The sequence below is a fragment of the Ranitomeya imitator genome, chromosome 3, assembly GCF_032444005.1.
Source record: "Ranitomeya imitator isolate aRanImi1 chromosome 3, aRanImi1.pri, whole genome shotgun sequence".
NCBI lineage: Eukaryota > Metazoa > Chordata > Amphibia > Anura > Dendrobatidae > Ranitomeya > Ranitomeya imitator.
The window spans coordinates 476,279,667-476,304,633 of record NC_091284.1 but is presented as its reverse complement, the minus strand read 5'-3'; the positions used below and the strand labels follow the sequence as shown (position 1 = coordinate 476,304,633).

The following is a 24,967-nucleotide window of genomic DNA, read 5'->3' as shown; positions in this document are numbered from 1 at the left end:
TAATGCATATGGCATGTGAGAAAAATCTCCCGTATTCTTCAAATGTCTGCCCTGTGGAGTAGGGTGCCAAGACGGAATTTTTTTCTAACAAATAAAAACATCCAATCCTGGCTATGCTTTGCCAAAACCTAAATCACATTTGCCAAAAGCATGTGTGAAACGTGTTATGGTCTGATGACACCGAGGTTGAATTTTTTGGCTATAATTCCAAATAGTATTTTTGCACAAAAACAACACTGTGCATCACCAAAAGACACCATACCCACAGTGACGCATGGTGGAGGCAGACTTATGCTTTGCAGCTATTTTTTGGCAGATGGAACAGGGGCTTTAGTTAAGATGGAGGAAATTATGAACAGTTCCAAATGTCAGTTTTGCAACAAAACCTTCAGAACTCTGCTAAAAGTAGAGAATGAAGATAAAGAGGAATTTCACATTTCAGAACAGCAACAATCATCAGCATACTAATCAACAAAGGAATGGTTTTGCCAGCAGATGATCAAAGTTTTATAAAGTGATCCAGTGTTTTGTTACGGTTCAAAGAATTGTGATGAATAAATAAATGCTCGCACGAAAATTGAATAAACAAAAATGAATTTACTTAATGAAAGATAATAATATAAACAGTCACTCAAAATAGCACATAATCAATAGTCATACATTACACTCTCAAGGTAGAAGTCCATCACTCATTGTCCAGGAAGCAAGATAGAGGGCCCCAGCACATGTGCTCTGTTGTATCTCTCCTGCTAACTGAGGTTTGTCCAGCCCCCACGTGTGGGGAATGATGTCACCAGTCTCTAGTCCACTAGCAAAGGTACATCCCCTCAATCCCCAATGAAACCTGATTTACCAGTTTTTTGCAACTGGAGGAGAGGGCTTCATGTAGGACACATGGCAGAAATTCAACAACTGGGGGATGGGCCCCTGAACACATGTGGGGGAATTATATATGTCTGATTGAAACCATATCAATAGCTCTATAATTCGTATTAATTAATTGGAGTGTTGAGATCATTTAAAATATATAACATACTAAACATCCAGCCAGAGCTCTGATCTGTATCCAATTGAGAATCTGTGAGTGACCTGAAGAAGGCTATACACAGGAGATGAAATCACAATCTGACAGATTTGGAGTGCTAGAAAGAGTGGGTAAAGATTGCCAATACTAGATGTGCCATGCTGATGGACTCCCACCCAAAAAGACTGAATGCTGTCATAAATTCAAAGAGTAGTACTTCAACAAAATATTAACACATTATTTTAGTTCTTTTTTCCGCCCAAAAGAGATCTGTTTACTTTTCAATTGAAAAATTAAGTGTAATTAAGCAGAATGTGTCATTAAATGGTAGCCTGGCATTGGTAGTACAATATCAGGCTGCCTGACCTGTGCTCACGACTGCTGCTTCCTGTCACTGCTGGCCACTGAACTCTGAGTGAGCCGTGATAGGAGGATAGCTCTCGGCTATCAGCATTAGGAGGAAATCGACGGAGCCTCACCCCTCTAGAACTACATTTAGCAAGTGGAGCTTCATTACCACTTTCAATCAGTCTCATGTAATGGTTAAAAAAATTCTATCAAAATATTGGTTTATTTTGAAGGGGGATCCAGTCCTTTTGAAACATTTACCTCCCCACCCCATAACCATATTTCGACAAAATCAGATGTTAGGGAATAAAGTTGCACCCAGTAATACATCAATAGTCCCATTCACATCAAGACCTCGTGCGTCTCTGAATTTGGGCTGTTTGCCTTGTGGGAGTACCAAATGTTTGTGTTGCATCTCTATTGGGAAAGGTGCACGTAAATTGAAATCCAACACGACGGTCAATATGTTTCTAATCAATTCATCTGTTAACTGTCAAACTACTCATGTAGTCTATCTCATTGAATGTGGTTGCGGTCTACAATATGTAGGCCGCTCCATACAAACGATGCATGCGAGACTAAATAAACATAGACAGAACATACAAAATGGCTTCATGTTACACAGCTTATCGAAGCATTTTTTAATGATGCACCCAAAAAATTGGAAAGCGATGCAACTAACAATTATTGATCATATACCTGAGTACGTAACAGACCGTTTGAGTAGTTTAATAAAAAAAGAAAGCTTCTGGATTTTTAAGCTTGGTACACTGGCCCCTGAGGGTCTGAACCTCATGATTGAGAAAGTTACTAACTAGACGTTTATTTGTAAAAAAACATTTTTTTTTGTAGATTTTTTATTATTATTTTGGTGATGATTTTTATTATTTTTTATTCTTATTTTTCTTTTAATTGTTTTTTATTAATTTGTTGCTGCTAAAATCTCGTAACAAATGACACATGCCCACTATCTGCATGTTATAATTGCTGCTTTGCTGCTAAAATGTTGTAATAAATTATACATGCCCACTTTTTGTATGTTACATTTGCATATGTAATTGCCACTGTTCTGTGATTTGTCCTTGTAAGGTTAAATACTGATTCCTTGCATATCATTAATAAATATCCACCTGAAGAAGACGGCGCACGCCGTTGAAACGCGTTGTGGTTTTACCCTAAACTGGTGTCTGTGTTCTTCTTCTGCGCTCCTGAGACCGGCATTTCTGTTCCTGTTGCAAATCAAATGGTAGCCTGGCATTGGTAGTACAATATCAGGCTGCCTGACCTGTGCTCACGGCTGCTGCTTCCTGGCACTGCTGGCCACTGAACTCTGAGTGAGCCGTGATGGGAGGATAGCTCTCAGCTACAATAAAATTGTGCCTGGCTCACAATCATAGCTATAGAATGGACAGCCCAGGGGACATGCCCAGTTCACAGGTTAGGCAGCCAGAGTATAGAAGACCACAGTATCCCATGGATTAGAGCTGCCATATTTGCGGTGTGTAAGTGTCATGTTCGGACACTTACACACCAGCAAAAAAAAATGGCAGTCCCCAGCGGCTGCAGACACAATAAATATTAAAACATAACATTTTGAAATTGAATGATTATATAATCAATTAAAACAAATATAAAAATCACAGCACATTCTCTTTAGAGGTGGAGAAAGTTCTAAAATTATTCTTCTTGGTATGATTTTTTTACATGATAAAATCCTGGCATTTTCATGGGTGTGTTGACATTTTCCACTGTAAATAGTTTGGTATTTAGGGATATTCTGCTATAAATATCTATTTTAATATACTTGTCCAGCATATCACTAGCAGTCATACTGGCTGCGATTACTGCCTTTGATTTTGATTAACTCAAGGACCATGGAGGCAGAACTTAACATTGAGTTCTATTTTGTTTCTTTGTACTCTCAGTAGGTTATAAATATGTGTCTAAAGATTGGTTTCCTAATACAGAGCTGCATAGATGTAGATTTATAAGATAATATTCTGGCACTTGCTAGAAGAGAGAGTATTGGATCTTACTGCATAATGCCATACATTGTACTCAATAATAAGACAATATTTTGTTATGTCTCTTGTGCCCTTTAGTGAGGCTGTAAGCAGCTTAAAAAAATCTGTAGACAAATCTTTTAGATATGGAAATTGCTTGCACAGCTATTCCACCTGTATCACCTCTAAAAACAATGTGTGATTACTAACTGCATTACACAATAACCTTGCATGGAGACACTTGACAATCACAGTCACTTTCTAAGCAGTATAGCAGAATCGGCTCAAATTTACAACTAAGGCTACTGATATGGAACTGAACTCAATTTTATGCTCTACACCTCTAGATTTTCTGCCCTTATGATTGAACCATTAATAGGCAGCCTCTTCCAACCTGTTTTACCTGGCAACATGCCACAATACATAACACGCAAAATGGTTCTACTGCACATTGTATAGCTCCATTTCCCTGCTTCTCGGACACTCTCTTACACCTGTATTGCTTATAGTAGCTTTCGAAAGTATTCACCCACTTGGCATTTTTCCTATTTTGTTACATTACAACCTGTGTATAATTATTTTTCTAATCCGATTTGTGTGTGAAGCATCAGCACAAAATAATCTAAGTTGGTGAAGTGAGAAAAATATAGGCATAAATTACCCCTTTTGCAATGAAACCCCAACAAGTTTCTGGTGCAAGCAATTATTACCTTCATAAGTCACATGCTTTGTGAATGGATGTCCACCTTTGTGCAATCTAAGTGTCCAATGGTTTGTCAGTATATACACAACTTTTCTGAAAGGCGACAGAGGTTACAACACCATTAAGCATGAGGCAACAATAAGCAAACACCATGAAGACCAAGGATATCTCCAGGGACCAAGGTCTTGAGAAGTACGAGTCATGGTTGGGTTATAACAAATATTCCCATCTCTGATGATCCCCTGGAGCACCATAAAATCAATTATCATCAAATGGAAAGAACATGGTATCACAACAAAGCTGCCAAGAGAGAGACGCCCAACAAAACCCTCAGCCCAGGCAAAGAGGGCATTAATCAGAGAGGCAGCACAGAGACCAAAGGTAACGCTGAAGGAGCTGCAGAGTTTCCAATCAGAGACTGGAGTATCTGACTATATAGCCACAATAGGCAATAAACTCCATAGAGGTGTCCTTTATGGAAGAGTGGGCAGCAAAAAGCCTTTATTTACACACAGAAATTGAAAGACTCGTTTTGGGTTTGTCAAAAGACATGTGAGACGCTCCACTTAAATGAAGGAAGGTGCTGTGGTCAGATGAGGCCAAAATTGAACTGTTTGGCCAGCAAGGTAAACCCTATCTCCCGTGCCAAACCAACACAGATCATCACCCTAAGAACACCAGTTTCCCTGTCTCTGCTGCCGAAAAAGATCCCCACAGCATGATGCCACCACCCTGTTTCACTGTGAGGATGTTTTTCAGCAGCATGGACAGGGAAAATGGTCCGAGTCAAGGGGAGGATGGATGGTGCGAAATACAGGGATATTCTTGAACAAAACCTGTTTCAGTCTGTCAGTGATTTGAGACTGGGACGGAGATTCACCTTCCAACAAGACAATGACTCAAAGCCTACTGCTAAAGCAATACTTGAGTGGTTTAAGGGGAATGTATACATGTTTTCGAGTGGCTTAGTTAAATCCCAGACCTTCATCCAATTGAGAATCTATGGCCAGACTTGAAGATTACTGTTTACTTGAAGCAGCTGGAGCAGTTTTGCCTTGAGTATTGGGCAAAAATCCCCGTGGCAAGATGTGGAAAGTGCCTAAAGACTTATCTGAAGCAACTTGAAGCTGTAATTGCCGCAAAATGAGGCTTAACAAAGTACTGACTTTCGGGGAGTAAATAGTTCTGAACATTGAAGTTTTCAGTTATTTATTGTTTGCTTAAAAATAAAGCCAAATGTTCGCATTTGTAGGAATGTTCTTCACATGAACTGATGCAAACCCTCAAAAAAAGAGGAATTCCAGATTGGGAGGAAGCAAAACATGAAAAATACCAAGGGGGTGGATACTTTCGCAAGTCACTGTATCTTCCATCCAATAGCGCACCAAACACTTTCTCTTTTGCTTCTCTCAATTGCAACTAAATAGTCGGCACATGATTGGAACTATGCAAATCGCATATGGAGAGGCCACTTGGTGAGCATGGGGAATGTTGAAACAGCTGAATCCTAAGGGTATGTGCACACGTTGTGGATTTTGCTGCGGATCCGCAGTTTACAGTACCATGTAAACCTATGGAGAACAAAATCCGCAGTGCACATGCTGCAGAAAAAATAGTGCGGAAACGTAGCGTTGTTTATTCCACAGCATGTGAATTCTTTGTGCGGATTCCGCAGCGGTTTACACCTGTTCCGGTATAGTAATCCGCAGGTGTAAAACCGCAGGTGGAATCCGCACAAAAACAGCATTAAATCCGCGGTAAATCCGCAGGTAATACGCAGTGCTTTTTACCTGCGGATTTCTCAAAACAGGTGCGGAAAATTCCGCAGAGGTTCCATCTACGTGTGCACATTAAAGGGAACCTGTCACCCCGTTTTTTCAGTAGGAGATAAAAATACCGTTAAATAGGGCCTGAGCTGTGCTTTACAATAGGGTATTTTTTGTCCCCTGATTCCTTACCTATGCTGCCGAAATACCTTACAAAAGTGGCCTTTTTCGCCTGTCAATCAGGCTGGTCAGGTCGGATGGGCGTGGTCACAGCGCTGTTTCTCCCCCACATCTTGCTTATGTTCCCGTTGGTGGCGTAGTGCTTCTCACATGCGCAAGTGACGAATGCACTGCACAGCTGTAGAAAAAGAATGCGCTCGCCGCTATTCAGCGGTTTCTTGGTGGGCGCGGCCATCTTCCTGAGGCCACGCGTGCACAGATGGAGTCTCCTGCTTCCCGGGGCTTCAGGAAAATGGCCGCGGGATGCCGCGCATGCGCAGATGGACATCGCGGCGGCCATTTTCCTGAAGCCGAGATTCGAACTCGGCTTCAGGAAAATGGCCGCCGCGATGTCCATATGCGCGGCATCCCGTGGCCATTTTCCTGAAGCCCCGGGAAGCAGGAGACTCCATCTGCGCACGCGCGGCCTCAGAAAGATGGCCGCGCCCACCGAGAAACCACTGAATAGCGGCGAGCGCGCTCTTTTTCTACAGCTGCGCAGTGCATTCGGCACTTGCGCATGCGAGAAGCACTACGCCACCAATGGGAACATAAGCAAGATGTGGGGGAGAAACAGCGCTGTGACCACGCCCATCCGACCTGACCAGCCTGATTGACAGGCGAAAAAGGCCACTTTTGTAAGGTATTTCGGCAGCATAGGTAGGGAATCAGGGGACAAAAAATACCCTATTGTAAAGCACAGCTCAGGCCCTATTTAACGGTATTTTATCTCCTACTGAAAAAACTGGGTGACAGGTTCCCTTTAATAGTGGTTTCATTGCATAATTAGAATTCCTTATGCTTGATTCACTGTTAAAGTCTATAAATGTCCTTGACCACCCCATTATCATCTTACTATGGGCAGTTAAACAAAGATTGCTCTTCCGAATAAAGGAGCTTTGGCAAAAAGTACATGAACTGTCTTTATTATCTTTAGTGTATTTCCAGTTTGCAGGTCAGACATTGGGAGGACTGTTTATTTTGGTTGCTTTTGTACTGTATGCAGTAATTTCAGCCCTTGTAAAATGAAAAAAATAGATAAGGCTACGTGCACACGTCAGGATTTCTTGCAGAAAATTCCTGAAGAAAACCGGACATTTTCTGCAAGAAAACCGCATGCGTTTTCCTCGCGTTTTTTGCATGTTTTTTATATGCCGCTGTCTAGAGTGACAGCAGCACATGAGAAGTTAGAGGGATCCCTCTATTAATCCATCTGCAACCCCACCGTGTGATCGTGGATGTCGATGGGTTACTATAGCACAAGGAGGTCTGATAAAGGCTTCCATATTTTCCAAAACACCACAGCCAATCAGATTCCACCAGGGGCAGGGGCTGATTGGCTAGAGGTCAGTTAAGCATTCACAGGTGTGGTGTATTCCACTTTTCTTCTGCAAAAGTAGAAAAATATTTTTAAAAATTGTATAATTGTTGATTGTCACTGTAATTGACCCTACTATAAAAATATATAAATATTTAACTTGTCTGGTGAACGCTATAAGAAAAAGATATACAAAATAATACCAAATTTGCTGACTTTTGCTCACTGTCCTCACAAAAAAAGTGAATTAACAAGTAATCAAAAAATTATATGTACCCAAAATAGCACCAGTGAAAGCTTCAGCATGTCAGGCAAAAAAATAAACACTCACAAAACATTTACAGAAAATTGTAAAATGCATGGCTCTCAGAATATGATGGCACAACAGTAAATGTTGTTTTGTCAAGTTGTCTATTTATTGTAGAACAGTAGTAAAACATGAATAAAACAATATAAATTTGGTATTGCCATTATTGTGCTGACCTGCAGAATAAAGTTAACCTTATTTGTGCATCACATGAATGGTAGAAAATATGAATGATCAAAAAATAGCAGCAGAACTGCTGTTTTTTTAATTATCTTCTTTCCCCTCATTAAAAGTTAATAAAATATAAGTAATATGTTATATGTACTCCAAAATGCTGCCACTGACAAATGTAATGCATCATGAAAAACAAAACATCCTTATACAGCTCGCTCAACAAAGTAAAGATTGAAGATACTATGGCTCCTGGAATGTAACAATGAAAAACTAAAATTGCACCTGAAATATGGTTTCATGGAGATGTCCGCGGATATCGGTCTAATCTCAGATCACAAAACTCGGACTGGCTGCAGGTCTCCCGACCTGAGCGTGACTGCCTCAGAGGTGCATGAAGCTGGCATACTCCAGTTGGGAGAAGTGCTGCCAGTCCGTGCATTGTGGTCCTTGCTCAGACCGATTTACATGGAAATCTACATGAGCCCTAAAGGCCCAAAATGGGCACATTCTAAATTTTATTTTTTTAAAACTTTTTTTTAACTTTGTTGCTGTTAGAATAAAGTAGACATATGGAAATATAAATTTCATCTCACATACAGTATTTAAAAATATAGACATATTAACCCCTTCACGTCCTTGCCCTTTTCCATTTTTGCGTTCTCCTTTTTCACTCCCCTCCTTCCCAGAGCCATATCTTTTTTATTTTTCCGTCAATATGGCCATGTGAGGGCTTATTTTTGTGGGTCAAGTTGCAATTTTCAACGACATCATTGGTTTTAGCATGTCGTGTGCTAGAAAACGGGAAAAAAATTCCAAGTGTGGTGAAATTGCAAAAAAAGTGCAATCCCACACTAGGTTTGCTAGGTTCACTAAATGCTACATTTGTTCTGCCATTTTGATTCTCCAGGTCATTACGAGTTCATAGACACCAAACATGTCTAAGTCACGTTTTATCTAAGTGGTAAAAAAAATTCCAAACTTTGCTTAAAAAAAAAAAAAAAAAAAAAAAAATTGTACAATTTTCCAATACCTGTAGCGTCTCCATTTTTCGTGATCTGGGGTCAGTTGAGGGCTTATTTTTTGCGTGCCGAGTTGGCGTTTTTAATGATACTGTTTTGGTGTGGATACGTAATTCCGGCGTTTCGAATTTTTTTTCTCACTAGGCTGTTTAGCAATCAGGTTAATCCTTTTTTTATTGATAGATCGGGCGATTCTGAACCCGGCAATACCAAATATGTGTAGGTTTGATTTTTTTTTATTGTTTTATTTTGAATGGGGCAACAGGTGGGTGAATTAAACTTTTATATTTTTTAAATTTTTTTAAACATTTTTTTTTTTTACTTTTGCCATGCTTCAATAGCCTCTATGGGAGGCTGGAAGCTGGCATAGCCTGATCGGCTCAGCAACATAGCAGCGATCATCAGATCGCTCCTATATAGCTGAATTGCAGGCTTGCTATGATCGCCTACCACAGGGTGGCACTCACAGCAATCCGGCATCAGCAACCATAGAGGTCTCAAGGAAACCTCTGGTTGCTATGCCGACGCATCGCTGGCCCCCGGTCATGTGACGGGTCAGCGATGCGCTCCTTTCCAGCCGCGTGGCCGGAAGCGCCGGTTAAATGCCGCTGTCAGCATTTGACAGCGGCATTTAACTAGTTAATATCGGTGGATGAATCGAGATTTCAAAACAGCTGACATGTCCCGGCTTTGATGTGGGCTCAGCGCCGGAGCCCTGCATCAAAGCAGGGGATCCGACCTCCGCAGTAATAGTACGGCGGACGTCGGTAAGGGGTTAACTTTGAAATATGAAAAAAATCCCAAATTCTTTATTTTTGTGCTTTTTATTTACAAAAAAAAATACAAATCATAGTGACCTACTCTTCCCACAGAAGTATAGAATTATACTATTACTATACTATAGAAAAAAAATGTCATAATTACTTGGATGCATAAGACTTTTAGGCTGCCGTCACACTAGCAGTATTTGGTCAGTATTTTACATCAGTATTTGTAGCCAAAACCAGGAGTGGGTGATAAATGCAGAAGTGGTGCATATGTTTCTATTATACTTTTCCTAGAATTGTTCCACTCCTGGTTTTGGCTTACAAATACTTACAAATACTGATGTAAAATACTGACCAAATACTGCTAGTGTGACGGCAGCCTTACAGAGTGAATATAGTTACACATAACAGATTTTCAAAATCTGACTCTGTCATTAAGTGACAAACAAGTTTGGTCCTTAAAGGGAACCTGTCACCCCGAAAATCGCGGGTGAGGTAATCCCACCGGCATCAGGGGCTTATCTGCAGCATTCTGTAATGCTGTAGATAAGCCCCCGATGTTACCTGAAAAAGGAGAAAATGATGTTAGATTATACTCACCCAGGGGCGGTCCCGCTGCTGGTCAGGTCGGATGGGCGTCTCCGGTCCGCTGCGGCGCCTCCTATCTTCTTTCCATGACGTCCTCTTCTGATCTTCAGCCACGGCTCCAGCGCAGGCGTACTTTGCTCTGCCCTGTTGAGGGTAGACAAAGTACTGCAGTGCGCAGGCGCCGGGCCTCTGACCTTTCCGGCGCCTGCGCACTGCAGTACTATCCTCTGCCCTCAAGAGGGCAGAGCAAAGTACGCCTGCGCCGGAGCCGTGGCTGAAGATCAGAAGAGGACGTCATGGAAAGAAGATAGGAGGCGCCGGAGCGGACCGGAGACGCCCATCCGACCTGACCAGCAGCGGGACCGCCCCTGGGTGAGTGTAATCTAACGTCTTTTTCTCCTTTTTCAGGTAACATCGGGGGCTTATCTACAGCATTACAGAATGCTGCAGATAAGCCCCTGATGCCGGTGGGATTACCTCACCCGCGATTTTCGGAGTGACAGGTTCCCTTTAAGAGGTTAGCATGCAAATTTTTTTTAGAAAACACTTGTCTGGAGAAATCTGTTAACCTTATGTTTTTTTCCCCTTCTTTAGACCAGTAAGGGAGATGAGCTTTCAACCCGTATACAATGTACACTTGGAAACTATGATGAAATGAAAGACTTATTAACGGAAAGATCCAACCAAAGTCATCTAGTGGGCATTCCAAAAATCGAAGCAGTTGCCATACCTGAAGAGAAAAGTGAGGAACATTACCAACAGAACACAGCAGAAAGCCATTACTCAATTTGTCGTACTGTGCAGATTGGCATCACTCCGGAAACTTTACCTATAAAGGTGAATACAAGAGCCACCATGGACTGGCAGAAAGCTGAAAAATCCTCTGAGGGACAAAAAGCATTAGGCAAAGCTAACCAAAGAACCATTGACTCCCCTAATGATTTTACGTATGGACAGCAGAAACTTAAAATGGAAAAAAATATAAACTGCTTACTAAGCCCATCATCATCTGGAAATTCTTCTGACTATCATGTGAGCATTCCATCTTGCACGTTGGACAAGCCTCTTAATAGACAGATACTAAATACACAAGTAATCTGCAATCTAGAAGTGGACCTTCCCAATGAAAATAAGTCTAGCAAGACAAATATAAATAGCTCCCATTGCCTACAGAACTTTCCTACTTCTATTGTCTCTAAACTGAATCCAATCCAGCAAAAGCCAACAGCGTATGTTCGGCCCATGGATGGTCAAGATCAAACACTCAATGAGTCACCAAAGCTAAAATTATCAAGTGAACTTAACACGGTCTTTCCATTATTCAGAGGACTTTCTAACAAAACTGACCTTGACAAGGTACCAAGTAATAAAACAGAAGTGTTTCCAGAACTTGAAGAGGAAGAGGTAGGTGTTATCACAATATTTTTTATTTATGCACTTAATAAGCGAACTAGGGATGGTTAATGCAGTTTTAAAGGATCACTTTTAGGAGGCCTACACAAAGCCTATTTAGAGAAATGTCACATTTTTATAGTGGTTTTTTTCTGTCATTTTTTCGTGGTTTTTGTTTTGTCAGATGTTCAGCCAGATGTTAGGTGGATGTAGAAAGAGAAAGCACCAAACAAACTGTGCATTTTTTTTTCTTCAAAACATATGATGTATGGCAATTTCTCTGGAGTTTTTGCATAGAATTTTCTAAAACAAGGCATTATAAAGATGTATGAATAGACATGCATGAAATGTATGGTGTTTTTTTATAAACTGAAAATCCGTGTAAAAAAAAAAAGCGGTCTCTAAGGGTATGTGCACACTATCAGTAAATACTGCAGGTTGGACACTGAGTACTTGTACAGCATCCAACACGCATGTAACAGCATAGTGGATGGGACAGAGACACAGTTGGGACAGTATGCACAGGGTTGTACTCATCCTTCTTCTTCCTCCAAGCACAGTGAGTGGAGTTGATACCAAAAAGTTCTTTTTTGGTCTCATTTGACCACATGACCTTCTCCCATGCCTCCCCTGGATCATCCAATTGGTCAGTGGTGAACTTCAAATGGGCCTGGATGTGTGCTGGCATGAGCAGGGGGACCTTGCGTGGCCTGCAGGATTTTAATCCATGAAAGAGTAGTGTGTTACTAACGGTAATGTTTGCGACTCTGATCCCAGCTCTCTTCAGATCACTGACCAGGACCACCAGTATAGTTCCGGGCTGATTTCTGACCTTTTTCAAAATCATCTTTACCCCCACGAGACAAGATCTTGCATGGAACTCCAAACTGAGGAAGATTGACAGTCATCTTGTGTTTCTTCAGTTTTCTAGTAAATGCGCCAACAGTTGTTGCCTTCTCACCAAGCTGATTGCCTATTGTCCTGTAGCCCATTCCAGCCTTGTACATGTCTACAATTTTGTTCCTGGTGTCCTTATACAGCTTTTTGGTCTTGGCCATGGTGGAGAGATTGGCGAGTGATTGAGTGTGTGGACAGGTGTCTTTTATACAGGTAATGAGGTCAAACAGGTGCAATTAATGCAGGTAATGAGTGCAGAGTAGGAGGGCTTCTTAAAAAAAAACTAACAGGTCTGTGAGAGCCAGAATTCTTGCTAGTTGGTAGGTCATCAAATACTTATTTCATGTAATAAAATGCTATTTAATTATTTAAAAATCATACAATGTGATTTTCTGTTTTTCTTTCAGTTTTAGATTCTGTCTCTCACAGTTGATGTGTAGCTACAATAAAAATTCCAGACCTCTCCATTCTTTGTAGGTGGGAAAATTTGCAAAATCGGCAGTGTATCAAATACGTATTTTCCCTACTGTATACAGTCATGACCTAAAGTGTTGGCACCTTGATTTTTTTCCAGAAAACAAAGTATTTCTCCCACAAAATTATTGCAATTGCACGTTTTGTTATATATGAGGGGCGTTCATTAAAGGTTTCCCCTGACCCAACTTCCTGTGGACTGAGAGCAATGAAACTTGGCACAGTTATTAGTCCTTTGCTACATAGGTGCCTCCTAGGGACACACACTTCTCCCATCTCTTTAAGCAACTGTAAACACCACGCTTGCAGAAGTCGACAGGTTGCTCCAAAAGCTACGTTGTGACTTTGGAAATCAGAGTCTCATCATCTGGAAAATGCTTGCCCTTCAAAAATAACTTAATTGTTGAAAAGAGGTGGAAGTCCGATGTTGCGAAGTCAGGTGAATAAGGGGGATGCGGTAGAATTTCAAAGCCACAGGAGCATGCTTCCATTTGGGCAACATGTGAGTTGTGGACTGGTGCATTGTCTTGCAGAAGGCAGACACCTTCGGTGAGTATGCCTCGTCTCCTGGTTTTGATGGCCTCCCAGAATTTCTGCAGCAGTGAAGCATAGTATGATCATGGCACCCTTTGCTAGGAAAACATCAGTACTACTCTGTGGTGGTCCAAAAATACTGTGAGCATGACCTTGCCTGCCAAGGGTTAGGGTACCGTCACACAGTGCAATTTTGATCGCTACGACGGCATGATTCGTGACGTTCGAGCGATATAGTTACGAGATCGCAGTGTCTGACACGCTCCTGCGATCAGGGACCCCGCTGAGAATCGTACGTCGTAGCAGATCGTTTGAAACTTTCTTTCGTCGTCTAGTGTCCCGCATGATTGCATGGTGTAACATATATCGTATACGATGTGCGCATAGTAACCAACGGCTTCTACATCGCACATACGTCATGAAATTATCGCTCCAGCGTCGTAGATTGCAAAGTGTGACAGCAGTCTACGACGCTGGAGCGATATTGTTACGACGCTGGAGCGTCACGGATCGTACCGTCGTAGCGATGAAAATTGCACTGTGTGACGGTACCCTTAGGCACATGCCTTCTTTGGAGGCGGCGAAGCACCTGGGGGTTCAAAGTGCTCACTATGCATCTAGATAAGTTCCTTGGGGGGTCTAGTTTCTAAAATGGAGTCACTTGTGGGGGAGCTCCAGTCTTTAGGTACACAGGAGCTCTCCAAACACGACATGGTGTCCGCTAACGATTGGACCTAATTTTTGATTCAAAAGTCAAATGGCGCTCCTTCCCTTCCGAGCCTTGCCGTGTGCACAAACAGTGGTTTGTGACCACATATGAGGTATTGGTGTACTCAGGAGAAATTGCCCAACACATTTTAGGATCCATTTTATCCTGTTGCCCATGTGAAAATGGAAAAATTGAGGCTAAAAGAACATTTTTGTGAAAAAAGTACTTTTTCATTTTTACGGATCAATTTGTGAAGCACCTGGGGGTTCAAAGTGCTCACTGTGCATCTAGATAAGCTCAATGGGGGGTCTAGTTTCCAAAATGAGGTCACTTGTGGGGGAGCTCCAATGTTTAGGCACACAGCGACTTTCCAAACGCGACATGGTGTCCGCTAAAGATTGGAGCCAATTTTTCATTGAAAAAGTCAAATGGCGCTCCTTCCCTTCTGAGCCCTGTCGTGCGCCCAAACAGTGGTTCCCCCCTCCCCACATATGGGGTATCGGCGTACTCAGGACAAATTGTACAAAAACTTTTGGGGTCCAGTTTCTGTTTTTACCCTTGGGAAAATAAAAAAAATTGTTGCTAAAAGATCATTTTTGTGACTAAAAAGTTAAAGGTTCATTTTTTCCTTCCATGTTGCTTCTGCTGCTGTGAAGCACCTGAAGGGTTAATAAACTTTTTGAATGTGGTTTTGAGCACCTTGAGGGGCACAGTTTTTAGATTGGTGTCACTTTGGGGTATTTTCAGCCATGAAGACCCCTCAAACTGACTTCAAATGTGAGGTGGTGCCTAAGTAAAATGGTTTTGTAAATTTCGTTGGAAAAATGAGAAATCGCTGGTCAAATTTTAACCCTTACAACTTCCTAGCAAAAAAATGTTGTTTCCAAAATTGTGCTGATGTAAAGTAGACATGTGGGTAATGTTATTTATTAACTATTTTGTGTCACATAACTCTCTCGTTTAACAGAATAAAAATTCAAAATTTGAAAATCGCCTAATTTTCAACATTATTGCCAAATTTCCATTTCTTTCACAAATAAACGCAAAAATTATCGACCTAAATTTACCACTAACATGAAGCCCAATAAGTCACGAAAAAAAAGTCTCAGAACCGCTAGGATCCGTTGAAGTGTTCCTGAGTTATTACCTCATAAAGGGACACTGGTCAGAATTGCAAAAAACGACCAGGTCATTAACCCCTATCTGACCTCGGACGGGATAGTATGTCCGAGGTCAGATCCCCTGCTTTGATGCAGGGCTCCGCGGTGAGCCCGCATCAAAGCCGGGACATGCCAGCTGTTTTGAACAGCTGACATGTGCCCGTAATAGGCGCGGGCAGAATCGCAATCTGCCCGCACCTATTAACTAGTTAAATGCCGCTGTCAAACGCAGACCGCGGCATTTAACTACCGCTTCCGGCCGGGCAGCCGGAAATGACGTCATCGCCGACCCCCGTCACATGATCGGGGGTCGGCGATGCGTCAGGATGGTAACCATAGAGGTCCTAGAGACCTCTATGGTTACTGATGACCGGTGGCTGTGAGCGCCACCCTGTGGTCGGCGCTCACAGCACACCTCCATTTCTGCTACATAGCAGCGATCAGCAGATTGCTGCTATGTAGCAGAGCCGATCGTGCTGTGCCTGCTTCTAGCCTCCCATGGAGGTTATTGAAGCATGGCAAAAGTAAAAAAAAAAAGTAAAAAAAAATGTGAAAAAAAAAAAAAAATATATAAAAGTTTAAATCACCCCTCTTTCGCCCCAATCAAAATAAATCAATAAAAAAAATCAAATCTATACATATTTGGTATCGCCGCGCTCAGAATCGCCCGATCTATCAATTGAAAAAAAGCATTAACCTGATCGCTAAACGGCGTAGCGAGAAAAAAATTCGAAACGCCAGAATTACGTTTTTTAGGTCGCCGCGACATTGCATTAAAATGCAATAACGGGCGATCAAAAGAACGTATCTGCACCAAAATGCTATCATTAAAAACGTCATCTCAGCACGCAAAAAATAAGCCCTCAAACGACCCCAGATCACGAAAAATGGAGACGCTACGAGTATCGGAAAATGGCGCAATTTTTTTTTTTTTTTTTAGCAACGTTTGGAATTTTTTTTCAGATACTTAGATAAAAAATAACCTTGTCATATTAGGTGTCTATGAACTCGTACTGACCTGGAGAATCACATTGGCAGGTCAGTTTTAGCATTTAGTGAACCTAGCAAAAAAGCCAAACAAAAAAACAAGTGTGGGATTGCACTTTTTTTGCAATTTCACCGCACTTGGAATTTTTTTCCCGTTTTCTTGTACACGACATGCTAAAACCAATGATGTCGTTCAAAAGTACAACTCGTCCCGCAAAAAATAAGCCCTCACATGGCCAAATTCACAAAAAAATAAAAAAGTTATGGCTCTGGGAAGGAGGGGAGTGAAAAACGAACACTGAAAAATCCCAAGGTCATGAAGGGGTTAAGGTCAAAATAGGCTGGGTCATGAAGGGTTTAAGCAAGATGTAAAAACAAATTAAAAAGGCAGGGCAAAAAGCCTCCAAAAATGGAGGAGAAATCAACAGGCGAAATATAAAGATATAGGTAAAGGTGGAGAGGCAAAAACGGTTTTGAGTTAACAAGTAGCTAGTTCAGTCCAGGTGGGGGGCCAAAGTCACAAGGACTTAAAATAAAGGCACTGCTGATAATGTGCCCTAAGAATCAATCCAGTTGTATAATATACCTAGGTGCAGTCCCACTATAGGCTCTGCAATGTACACCAGGAGGAGTAAACCACTAGGGGGAGTTCAATATACAACACTTAGCATTCACCAACAGGGATCATGGGATCCTTAACTGAAGGCTGTATTAACTCCTTTACCTCCAAGGGTGGTTTGCACGTCAATGACCGGGCCAATTTGTACAATTCTGACCACTGTGCCCTTATGAGGTTATAACTCTGGAACGCTTCAACAGATCTCGGTGATTCTGACATTGTTTTCTCATGACATATTGTACTTCATGATAGTGGTAAAATTTCTTTGATATTACCTGCATTTATTTGTGAAAAAAATGAAATTTGACGAAAATTTTTAAAATTTCGCAATTTTCCAACTTTGAATTTTTATGCAATTAAATCACAGAGATATATCACACAAAATACTTAATAAGTAACATTTCCCACATGTCTACTTTACATCAGCACAATTTTGGAACCAATTTTTTATTGTTAGGGAGTTATAAGGGTTAAAAGTTGACCAGCAATTTCTCATTTTTACAACACCATTTTTTTTAGGGACCACATCTCATTTGAAATCATTTTGAGGGGTCTATATGATAGAAAATAACCAAGTGTGACACCATTCTAAAAACTGCACCCCTCAAGGTGCTCAAAACCTTCAGGTGTTTCACAGGAATTTTTGGAATGTTTAAATAAAAATAAACATTTAACTTTTTTTCACAAAAAATTTTCTTCAGCTCCAATTTGTTTTATTTTACCAAGGGTAACAGGAGAAAATGGACAACAAAAGTTGTTGTACAATTTGTCCTGAGTACGCCGATACCCCATATGTGGGGGTAAACCACTGTTTGGGCACATAGCTGAGCTCGGAAGCGAAGGAGCGCCATTTGACTTTTCAATGCAAAATTTAGTGGAATTGAGATGGGACGCCATGTTGCATTTGGAGAGCCCCTGATGTGCCTAAACATTAAAACCCCCACAAGTGACACCATTTTGGAAACTAGACCCCCTAAGGAACTTATCTAGATGTGTGGTGAGCACTTTGACCCATTAAGTGATTCACAAAAGTTTATACAAAGTCTATACAAAGGAGGGCAACAAAATTAATAAAGGGGATGGGAGAACTACAATACCTAGATAGATTAGCGAAATTAGGATTATTTAGTCTAGAAAAAAGACGACTGAGGGGCGATCTAATAACCATGTATAAGTATATAAGGGGACAATACAAATATCTCGCTGAGGATTTGTTTATACCAAGGAAGGTGACGGGCACAAGAGGGCATTCTTTGCGTCTGGAGGAGAGAAGGTTTTTCCACCAACATAGAAGAGGATTCTTTACTGTTAGGGCAGTGAGAATCTGGAATTGCTTGCCTGAGGAGGTGGTGATGGGGAACTCAGTCGAGGGGTTCAAGAGAGGCCTTTGGAATTGAGATGGGACGCCATGTTGCATTTGAACAGCCACTGATGTGCCTAAACATTGAAACACCCCACAAGAGACACCATTTTGGAAAGTAGACCCCTAAGGAACTCATCTAGATGTGTTGTGAGAGTTTTGAACCCCCAAGTGTTTCAGCACAGTTTATAACGCAGAGCCGTGAAAAAAAAAAAAATTCCCCCACAAAAATTATTTTTTAGCCCCCAGTTTTGCAGTTTCCGAAGGGTAACAGGAGAAATTACCCTTGTAATATGGGGGGGGGAACCACCGTTTGAGCACATGCAAGAGCTCAGAAGGGAAAGAGCGCCATTTGGAATGCAGAGTTAGATGGAATGGTCTGCAGGCGTCATATTGCATTTGCAGAGCCCCTAATGTACCTAAACAGTAGAAACCCCCACAAGTGACACCATATTGGAAACTAGACCCCCCAAGGAACTTATCTAGATGTGTTGTGAGAACTTTGAATCCCCAAGTGTTTCACTACAGTTTATAACGCAGAGCCGTGAATATAAAAAATCTTTTTTTTATTTCACAAAAATTATTTTTTAGCCCCAAGTTTTGTATTTTCCCAAGGGTAACAGGAGAAATTGGTCCACAAAAGTTGTTGTCCAATTTGTCCTGAGTATGCTGATAGCCCATATGTTGGGGTAAACCCCTGTTTGGGCGCACGGGAGAGCTCGGAAGGGAAGGAGCACTGTTTTACTTTTTCAACGCAGAATTGGCTGGAATTGAGATCGGACGCCATGTCGCATTTGGAGTGCTCCTGATGTGCCTAAGCAGTGGAAACCCCCCAATTATAACTGAAACCCTAATCCAAACACACCCCTAATCCTAATCCCAACAGTAACCCTAACCACACCCCTAACCCTGACACACCCCTAACCCTAATCCCTTGGTCTCGGGGAAGCAAACAAACCTCCTGAATGGGGAGTGACTGGAGAAATGGGTCTCTCTCTCTACGGCTCTAGAAGTTCAAAATCCAACCAAGCCCACTTGCTCCATTCAAAGTATGTGTGACTGAATTTGCACATGTTCAGTTTGCTGCTCTAGCCCTTCATCTAAATACCCAAGTCAAAGCTTGTTGTTGACTCAACACTCAGAACACATGCACAGTACCCACCACCATCTACATGTGCTTTTCCTCATGTGATTGTGCAGTTAAGAAGTGATTGGTGATGGTCCTAGCAGTGGGCCTCCAATGAGCAGAAATATACTATCTATCTTTTAGGTGATGCTCTTAAAACATTTTTTAAATGGTGAATATAACATTACTTTAACATATTTATGTATTCATTTTCATAGTATCATGCATTTGCTGTAGGGTTGATGTATATTCTGGCTTCAAATATCCCACCACATCCTAACAGTGCTCTGTTATCTATTAGAATAAAATTTAGTGACAGTGTAGGTAACTGGAGACACTGGACTTATTGGAATGATGTGTAGATCTTGGCACTTTATCACTCTGGTACATTACCCTGATGGTAGAATGAATAGGCACGACGTATCACTGGATTCAGATAGTATATCCCAGACTCTGGCCCTACTATCAGAATTGTGCAACAAAAAAAACGATTTGTCAGAACGGGCAACATATTTTCCTGTTTCCTCTCCTTGTTTGACAGGAATGGAACCCGTTGTGTCCTACCCCTGCTCTACCCATCCGGCTGGCTGTGGGTTCATTTCTGAACGCTATTGTTATACTTCACATTCTTTGAGTTTTTCAGACTTCCAATGGGGTACCATATGTATGACACAGTTTTGCTTATTTCCTATGTATGTAAAATCTGGAACGTGCCGAGATCCTATAAAGGCCTGATGAAAAAAAAAAAAATGAGCCAAAGTATGGTTTTGTACATAAGCCTTTGCACATCAAATTACAGCCACATAGGCATGCATGTGTACATATACACCATTTAAATTCACAAGCAAAATGTTATTTATAATATATTATAGTTCTATTGTTAAGGTACCGTCACACTCAGCGACACTGCAGCGATACCGACAACGATGTCGATCGCTGCAGCGTCGCTGTTTGGTCGCTGGAGAGCTGTCACACAGACAGCTCTCCAGCGACCAACGATCCCGAGGTCCCCGGGTAAACAGGGTAAACATCGGGTTACTAAGCGCAGGGCCGCGCTTAGTAACCCGATGTTTACCCTGGTTACCAGCGTAAAAGTAAAAAAAAACAAACACTACATACTTACCTACCGCTGTCTGTCCTCCGGTGCTGTGCTTCTCTGCACTCCTCTGTACTGGCTGAGAGCACAGCGGCCGGAAAGCAGAACGGTGACGTCACTGCTGTGCTTTCCGGCTGACCGACGCTCACAGCCAGTGCAGGAGGAGTGCAGAGAAGCAGAGCGCCGGGGACAGACAGCGATAGGTAAGTATGTAGTGTTTGTTTTTTTACTTTTACGCTGGTAACCAGGGTAAACATCGGGTTACTAAGCGCGGCCCTGCGCTTAGTAACCCGATGTTTACCCTGGTTACCAGTGAAGACATCGCTGGATTGGTGTCACACACGCCGATCCAGCGATGTCTGCAGGGAGTCCAGCGATGAAATAAAGTTCTGGACTTTCCTCAGCGACCAACGATCTCCCAGCAGGGGCCTGATCGTTGGTTGCTGTCACACAGAACGATTTACTTAACGATATCGTTGCTACGTCACAAAAAGCAACGATATCGTTAACGATATGGTTATGTGTGAAGGTACCTTTAGTGTATTATATATCGGGGTAACACAGTGGCTTAGTGGTTAGTTAGTGGAATTAACTGGTAATGCCTTCTTTCATTTAAAATAAACTCTGGGGGCAGATTCTTGGGGAGATCTGAGTCCGGCTCATAGATCTTAACATCTAATTTTCATATTAAGAAAATTGAGGATTACTCTGGAATAAATCATAAGATTGCAGATCTCAAAGTACCATTTTACTCAACTTTCCATGACATGCATGCCCATATAGACGGCTTAGGAGGGACGATTGTACAGGCAGATTCTCTTTTAGGTGCTGCTGCCTTTAATTGTTACAACATACTATGTATTAACAAAGCCACCTATTAATTACATGTGTAATTAACACAAATTATGCAAATCTATGGAGACAATTATACATCTAAATAGCACTTTACTTAGTTGCTTTATTTGACACACTCATAACTTACCGGAGATATTGGAAGCTTGTATGAGTAGAACCAATTTATCTACAAGAAATAAAAACTTCTGAGATTTAACACTCCGTCACTCTTGATTACCTTACTGTGAAAACGGATAGCTTTCAAATTAAAGCTGGCACCAGCCAGTCTGAAGGAAATATAGCCATCTTGTCTTTTGTATAATACATTACATTTTCATGCTTTAAATTAAATTAGAGATGGTCCATTCTTTCATTTAGTCCACTATGGCAAGTACTTTAATTACTTCATTAATTAGCATGAGTCAAAGTCTGAACTAAGGACAAAAAAACTGATTAATCTCTGTCCACATGCTGCTGCTGCTAAAATAGAGGGCTTTCTAGTCAAAGGGTTTAAAGGGATATTTTCACCTTTAAAATCCTATCCCAATATGTACTAAGTGGAGTAATAATAATATTAGCAAATACTTCCAATAAGGAATGTAGTATAGTTCCTCTAGTTAGCTGTGTTACTTATCCCATGTTCAGGACATTGCAGTAGATTTGGTATATATGGTTACAACCACTAACTCTCACTATATGAGGGAGAGTAACTATGTATACCTAAGCTACTGCAATGCCCTGCACATGGGGTGTGCAGGGCATTGACCAGAAGAATGATACTACATTTCTAATTGGAGGTATTTGCTACATTACAGTATTACACACCTACCAGCTACATATTGGCTAGGATCTTGGAGATGGGAATACCCCTTTAAGGGTAACCCACCAGCTGATTTATCCTGCAGGAAGCATGAATTGGAGACTGTGTAAGGAGGTGAAGCAAAAGAAGAGTCCGGGGGCGGTTACCTTCTCGGCTCTGTGCCTGGAACCATTGAGCTGTGCTACAGGTTCCCCAGGGGGCAGATTGAGAGACTGGGACAGTAAGGAAGCCGGGAAGAGGGCAGGAGAGACACGCGCACAGGGAACAGAGCAGGGTGGGCAGCGGTCAGAGCAGGGTGCAGCTGCGCTTCGGGAGAGAGAGAGAGCTCCCGTTCAGAGGACAAATACAGGGAGACTGCCCAGAAAGACTGCATCTTGTGAGTACATGAAAGCGGACTCTGCTGTGACTGGAGAGGGGCGCTTTGAGACCCGTGTAGAGACATTGGCCCGTGTAGAGACTGCGACCCCCTGGTACCCGCGGTATCAGTGCAGAGACTGTGACCCCTGGTACCCACGGTATCTGTGCAGAGCCCCTGATTCCTGGTGAGAGACATAACAGTGCAGAGCCCCTGATTCCTGGTGAGAGACATAACAGTGCAGAGCCCCTGATTCCTGGCAGCAGGCTCCTAGAGACTACTCAGCCCACGGACAACAGAGGGACGACAAGTGCCGCTGTTTCTCGGCGCCTACGTTGGAGAAGACAACGCTTCAAGCAAGTCCTCATCAGACTGATAAGTGTTCTTTTCTCAAGAAATCTTGCTTACTTCTGTTACACTGTTTGACTCCCATATTTTTGCACTGTTTTATTGCTACTTATTTTCCATTGCTTCCTCCCTGCGAGGAGAACCTGATTCCTGTTATTAAACCCCTTAACTGGTGGTCTGTCTGTTCCGTGGTGACATACTCAGTACCTGCATACTATTACAACTGACTCAGTTATTGCAGCCGTATATGTTTTTCACCGACATGCAGCCAGCGATGACAGGTCCTGGTGTCTTCTCCGTGCCCCCCATCCCCAGTCTGACAGGTCTCTTTATATACATACACACAATAGGAAGAGACCTGTCAATCTAGGGGAGCAACGCAGGGAGAAGCTGCCCAGGACTTGTCTCTTGGATTAGTCATCTTGTTTGCATCATCTCTGGCTGTCATTTCAAAGTATGTTTTCTCTGAAGCCCTGCAGTGTTTCAAACGAAATCTGCATGACTTTTGGATATGGGATGGACCCCACTCCTTCTTAAAACCACCATAACTACTGTAAACCTAGGTACTAAAATAAATACACAAAACACATTATTTTGGTTGTCAAAATGGCCACAGCTTTTATTCAAATCACAGGATTAAATAATCACAGTAGGAGTCAGGTGGAGTGCTAGTACATTGGGATTCACAAGTACTGCGATATCCCCAGCTGTCTGACATACAGCACCAGGACAGACAGCCATAAAGGGGCGGCACGCACTGGCTTGCCATTCAAGCAGAGCCAGTAAACTTTCAGGGCACCAATGACCCTATTATCCTCACCCTGTGCTTAACCACTGTGCCCGCCCCTGATTGATGTTACCATTACAACGTCCTTGAGACTGGCCACCAAAGCCGAGCCTGCTCACCACCATGAGGTTTTACATCCTCTATTAGTTAAAATGAGTCCACCTTAACTTGTCTGCAACTTCCACCTGACTCCTAAACCGCCACCAGCGAGGCCATTTGACACCTTGAATGGACTCGACCCCCATCACCCATGCCTAATAAAGTCATCAACCAGATCTGCATGCTATGGAAAGACTGTGCATATAAGGAACAAAATTCCAGGACTGCAACAGATTAATTTTAACAATGCAACACTACCAAATTATGATCGATAATATGGTAACTACAGCAAAATAACAGCCGCTAAACACCCTGCAATGTGGATCCTATAATAGGGAATGCAGAAACTAAACCATAACAAAGGGGTAGCCACAGTCTGACTACCTGTATAATGACATCTGTGATGCCTCAAAAACTATTATACTGCATGTATTGTAGCCAGCTCTAATAACTCACTAATTCACAGATTTCAGTTCAAGAAACCACCATTACATACAGTAGCTGGGCTGTGCAGTAACCAATTCTTAAACCCACTTACTATTACTACCCAAAAAGTGATGAGTGTATATAAAGAGAAAGATACTATAAACAAGGAGTAATTAAAAGCCATACACAATATAAAATCGACATTATAACCGATCATTAAATAATTTAAATAATTTCTGCAATATTTGGACATGGTAAATGAAATAAGCCTATTGCAGAAAAGTCTACAAAGACATTATTAATAACCTTGCCACGCCATTGTTAATTGCTTTACAGGCACTTGATAACATATACCATTAACCTTCTCCAACTGGGACAAAGGCATTGGGAATAGGCACATTGCCCTTCATGTCAATGCACTTGATGTCTTCACCCCTAGCCGCTCCCACTGGCTAAAGGGCATCGGGATGCATTTTATTACTTTTCTCTTAGTCACTCCCACTGACTCCAGGGCATCCATATTAGGTACATTGCTCTTCAGTTTGATGCCCCAGATTACTGCATTCTCCAGACAACAACCTTGAAAGAAATAGGAGTTGGTCAATATAAACAGTCAAAATCAGTGCCTCAGCATTCTCAAGTCACAGGTACTATTCAGGACCTCGTCCAACACACCAGGCATATGACCTGTCCAGGTGCTATTCAGGA

The 24,967-nt window shown here is 41.9% G+C and overlaps 1 protein-coding gene across 2 annotated transcripts in view; it reads left to right on the top strand.

The window, feature by feature from the left end:
- The window catches only part of AFF3 (ALF transcription elongation factor 3), a 753,993-nt gene that overhangs the window by 251,791 nt on the left and 477,235 nt on the right, over positions 1-24,967 (top strand). For both annotated transcript variants that reach the window (XM_069757526.1, XM_069757527.1), the window contains exon 3: positions 10,831-11,640. In XM_069757526.1, the coding sequence (XP_069613627.1) occupies positions 10,831-11,640 (810 nt within the window). The remainder of the gene's footprint in view (positions 1-10,830; positions 11,641-24,967) is intronic.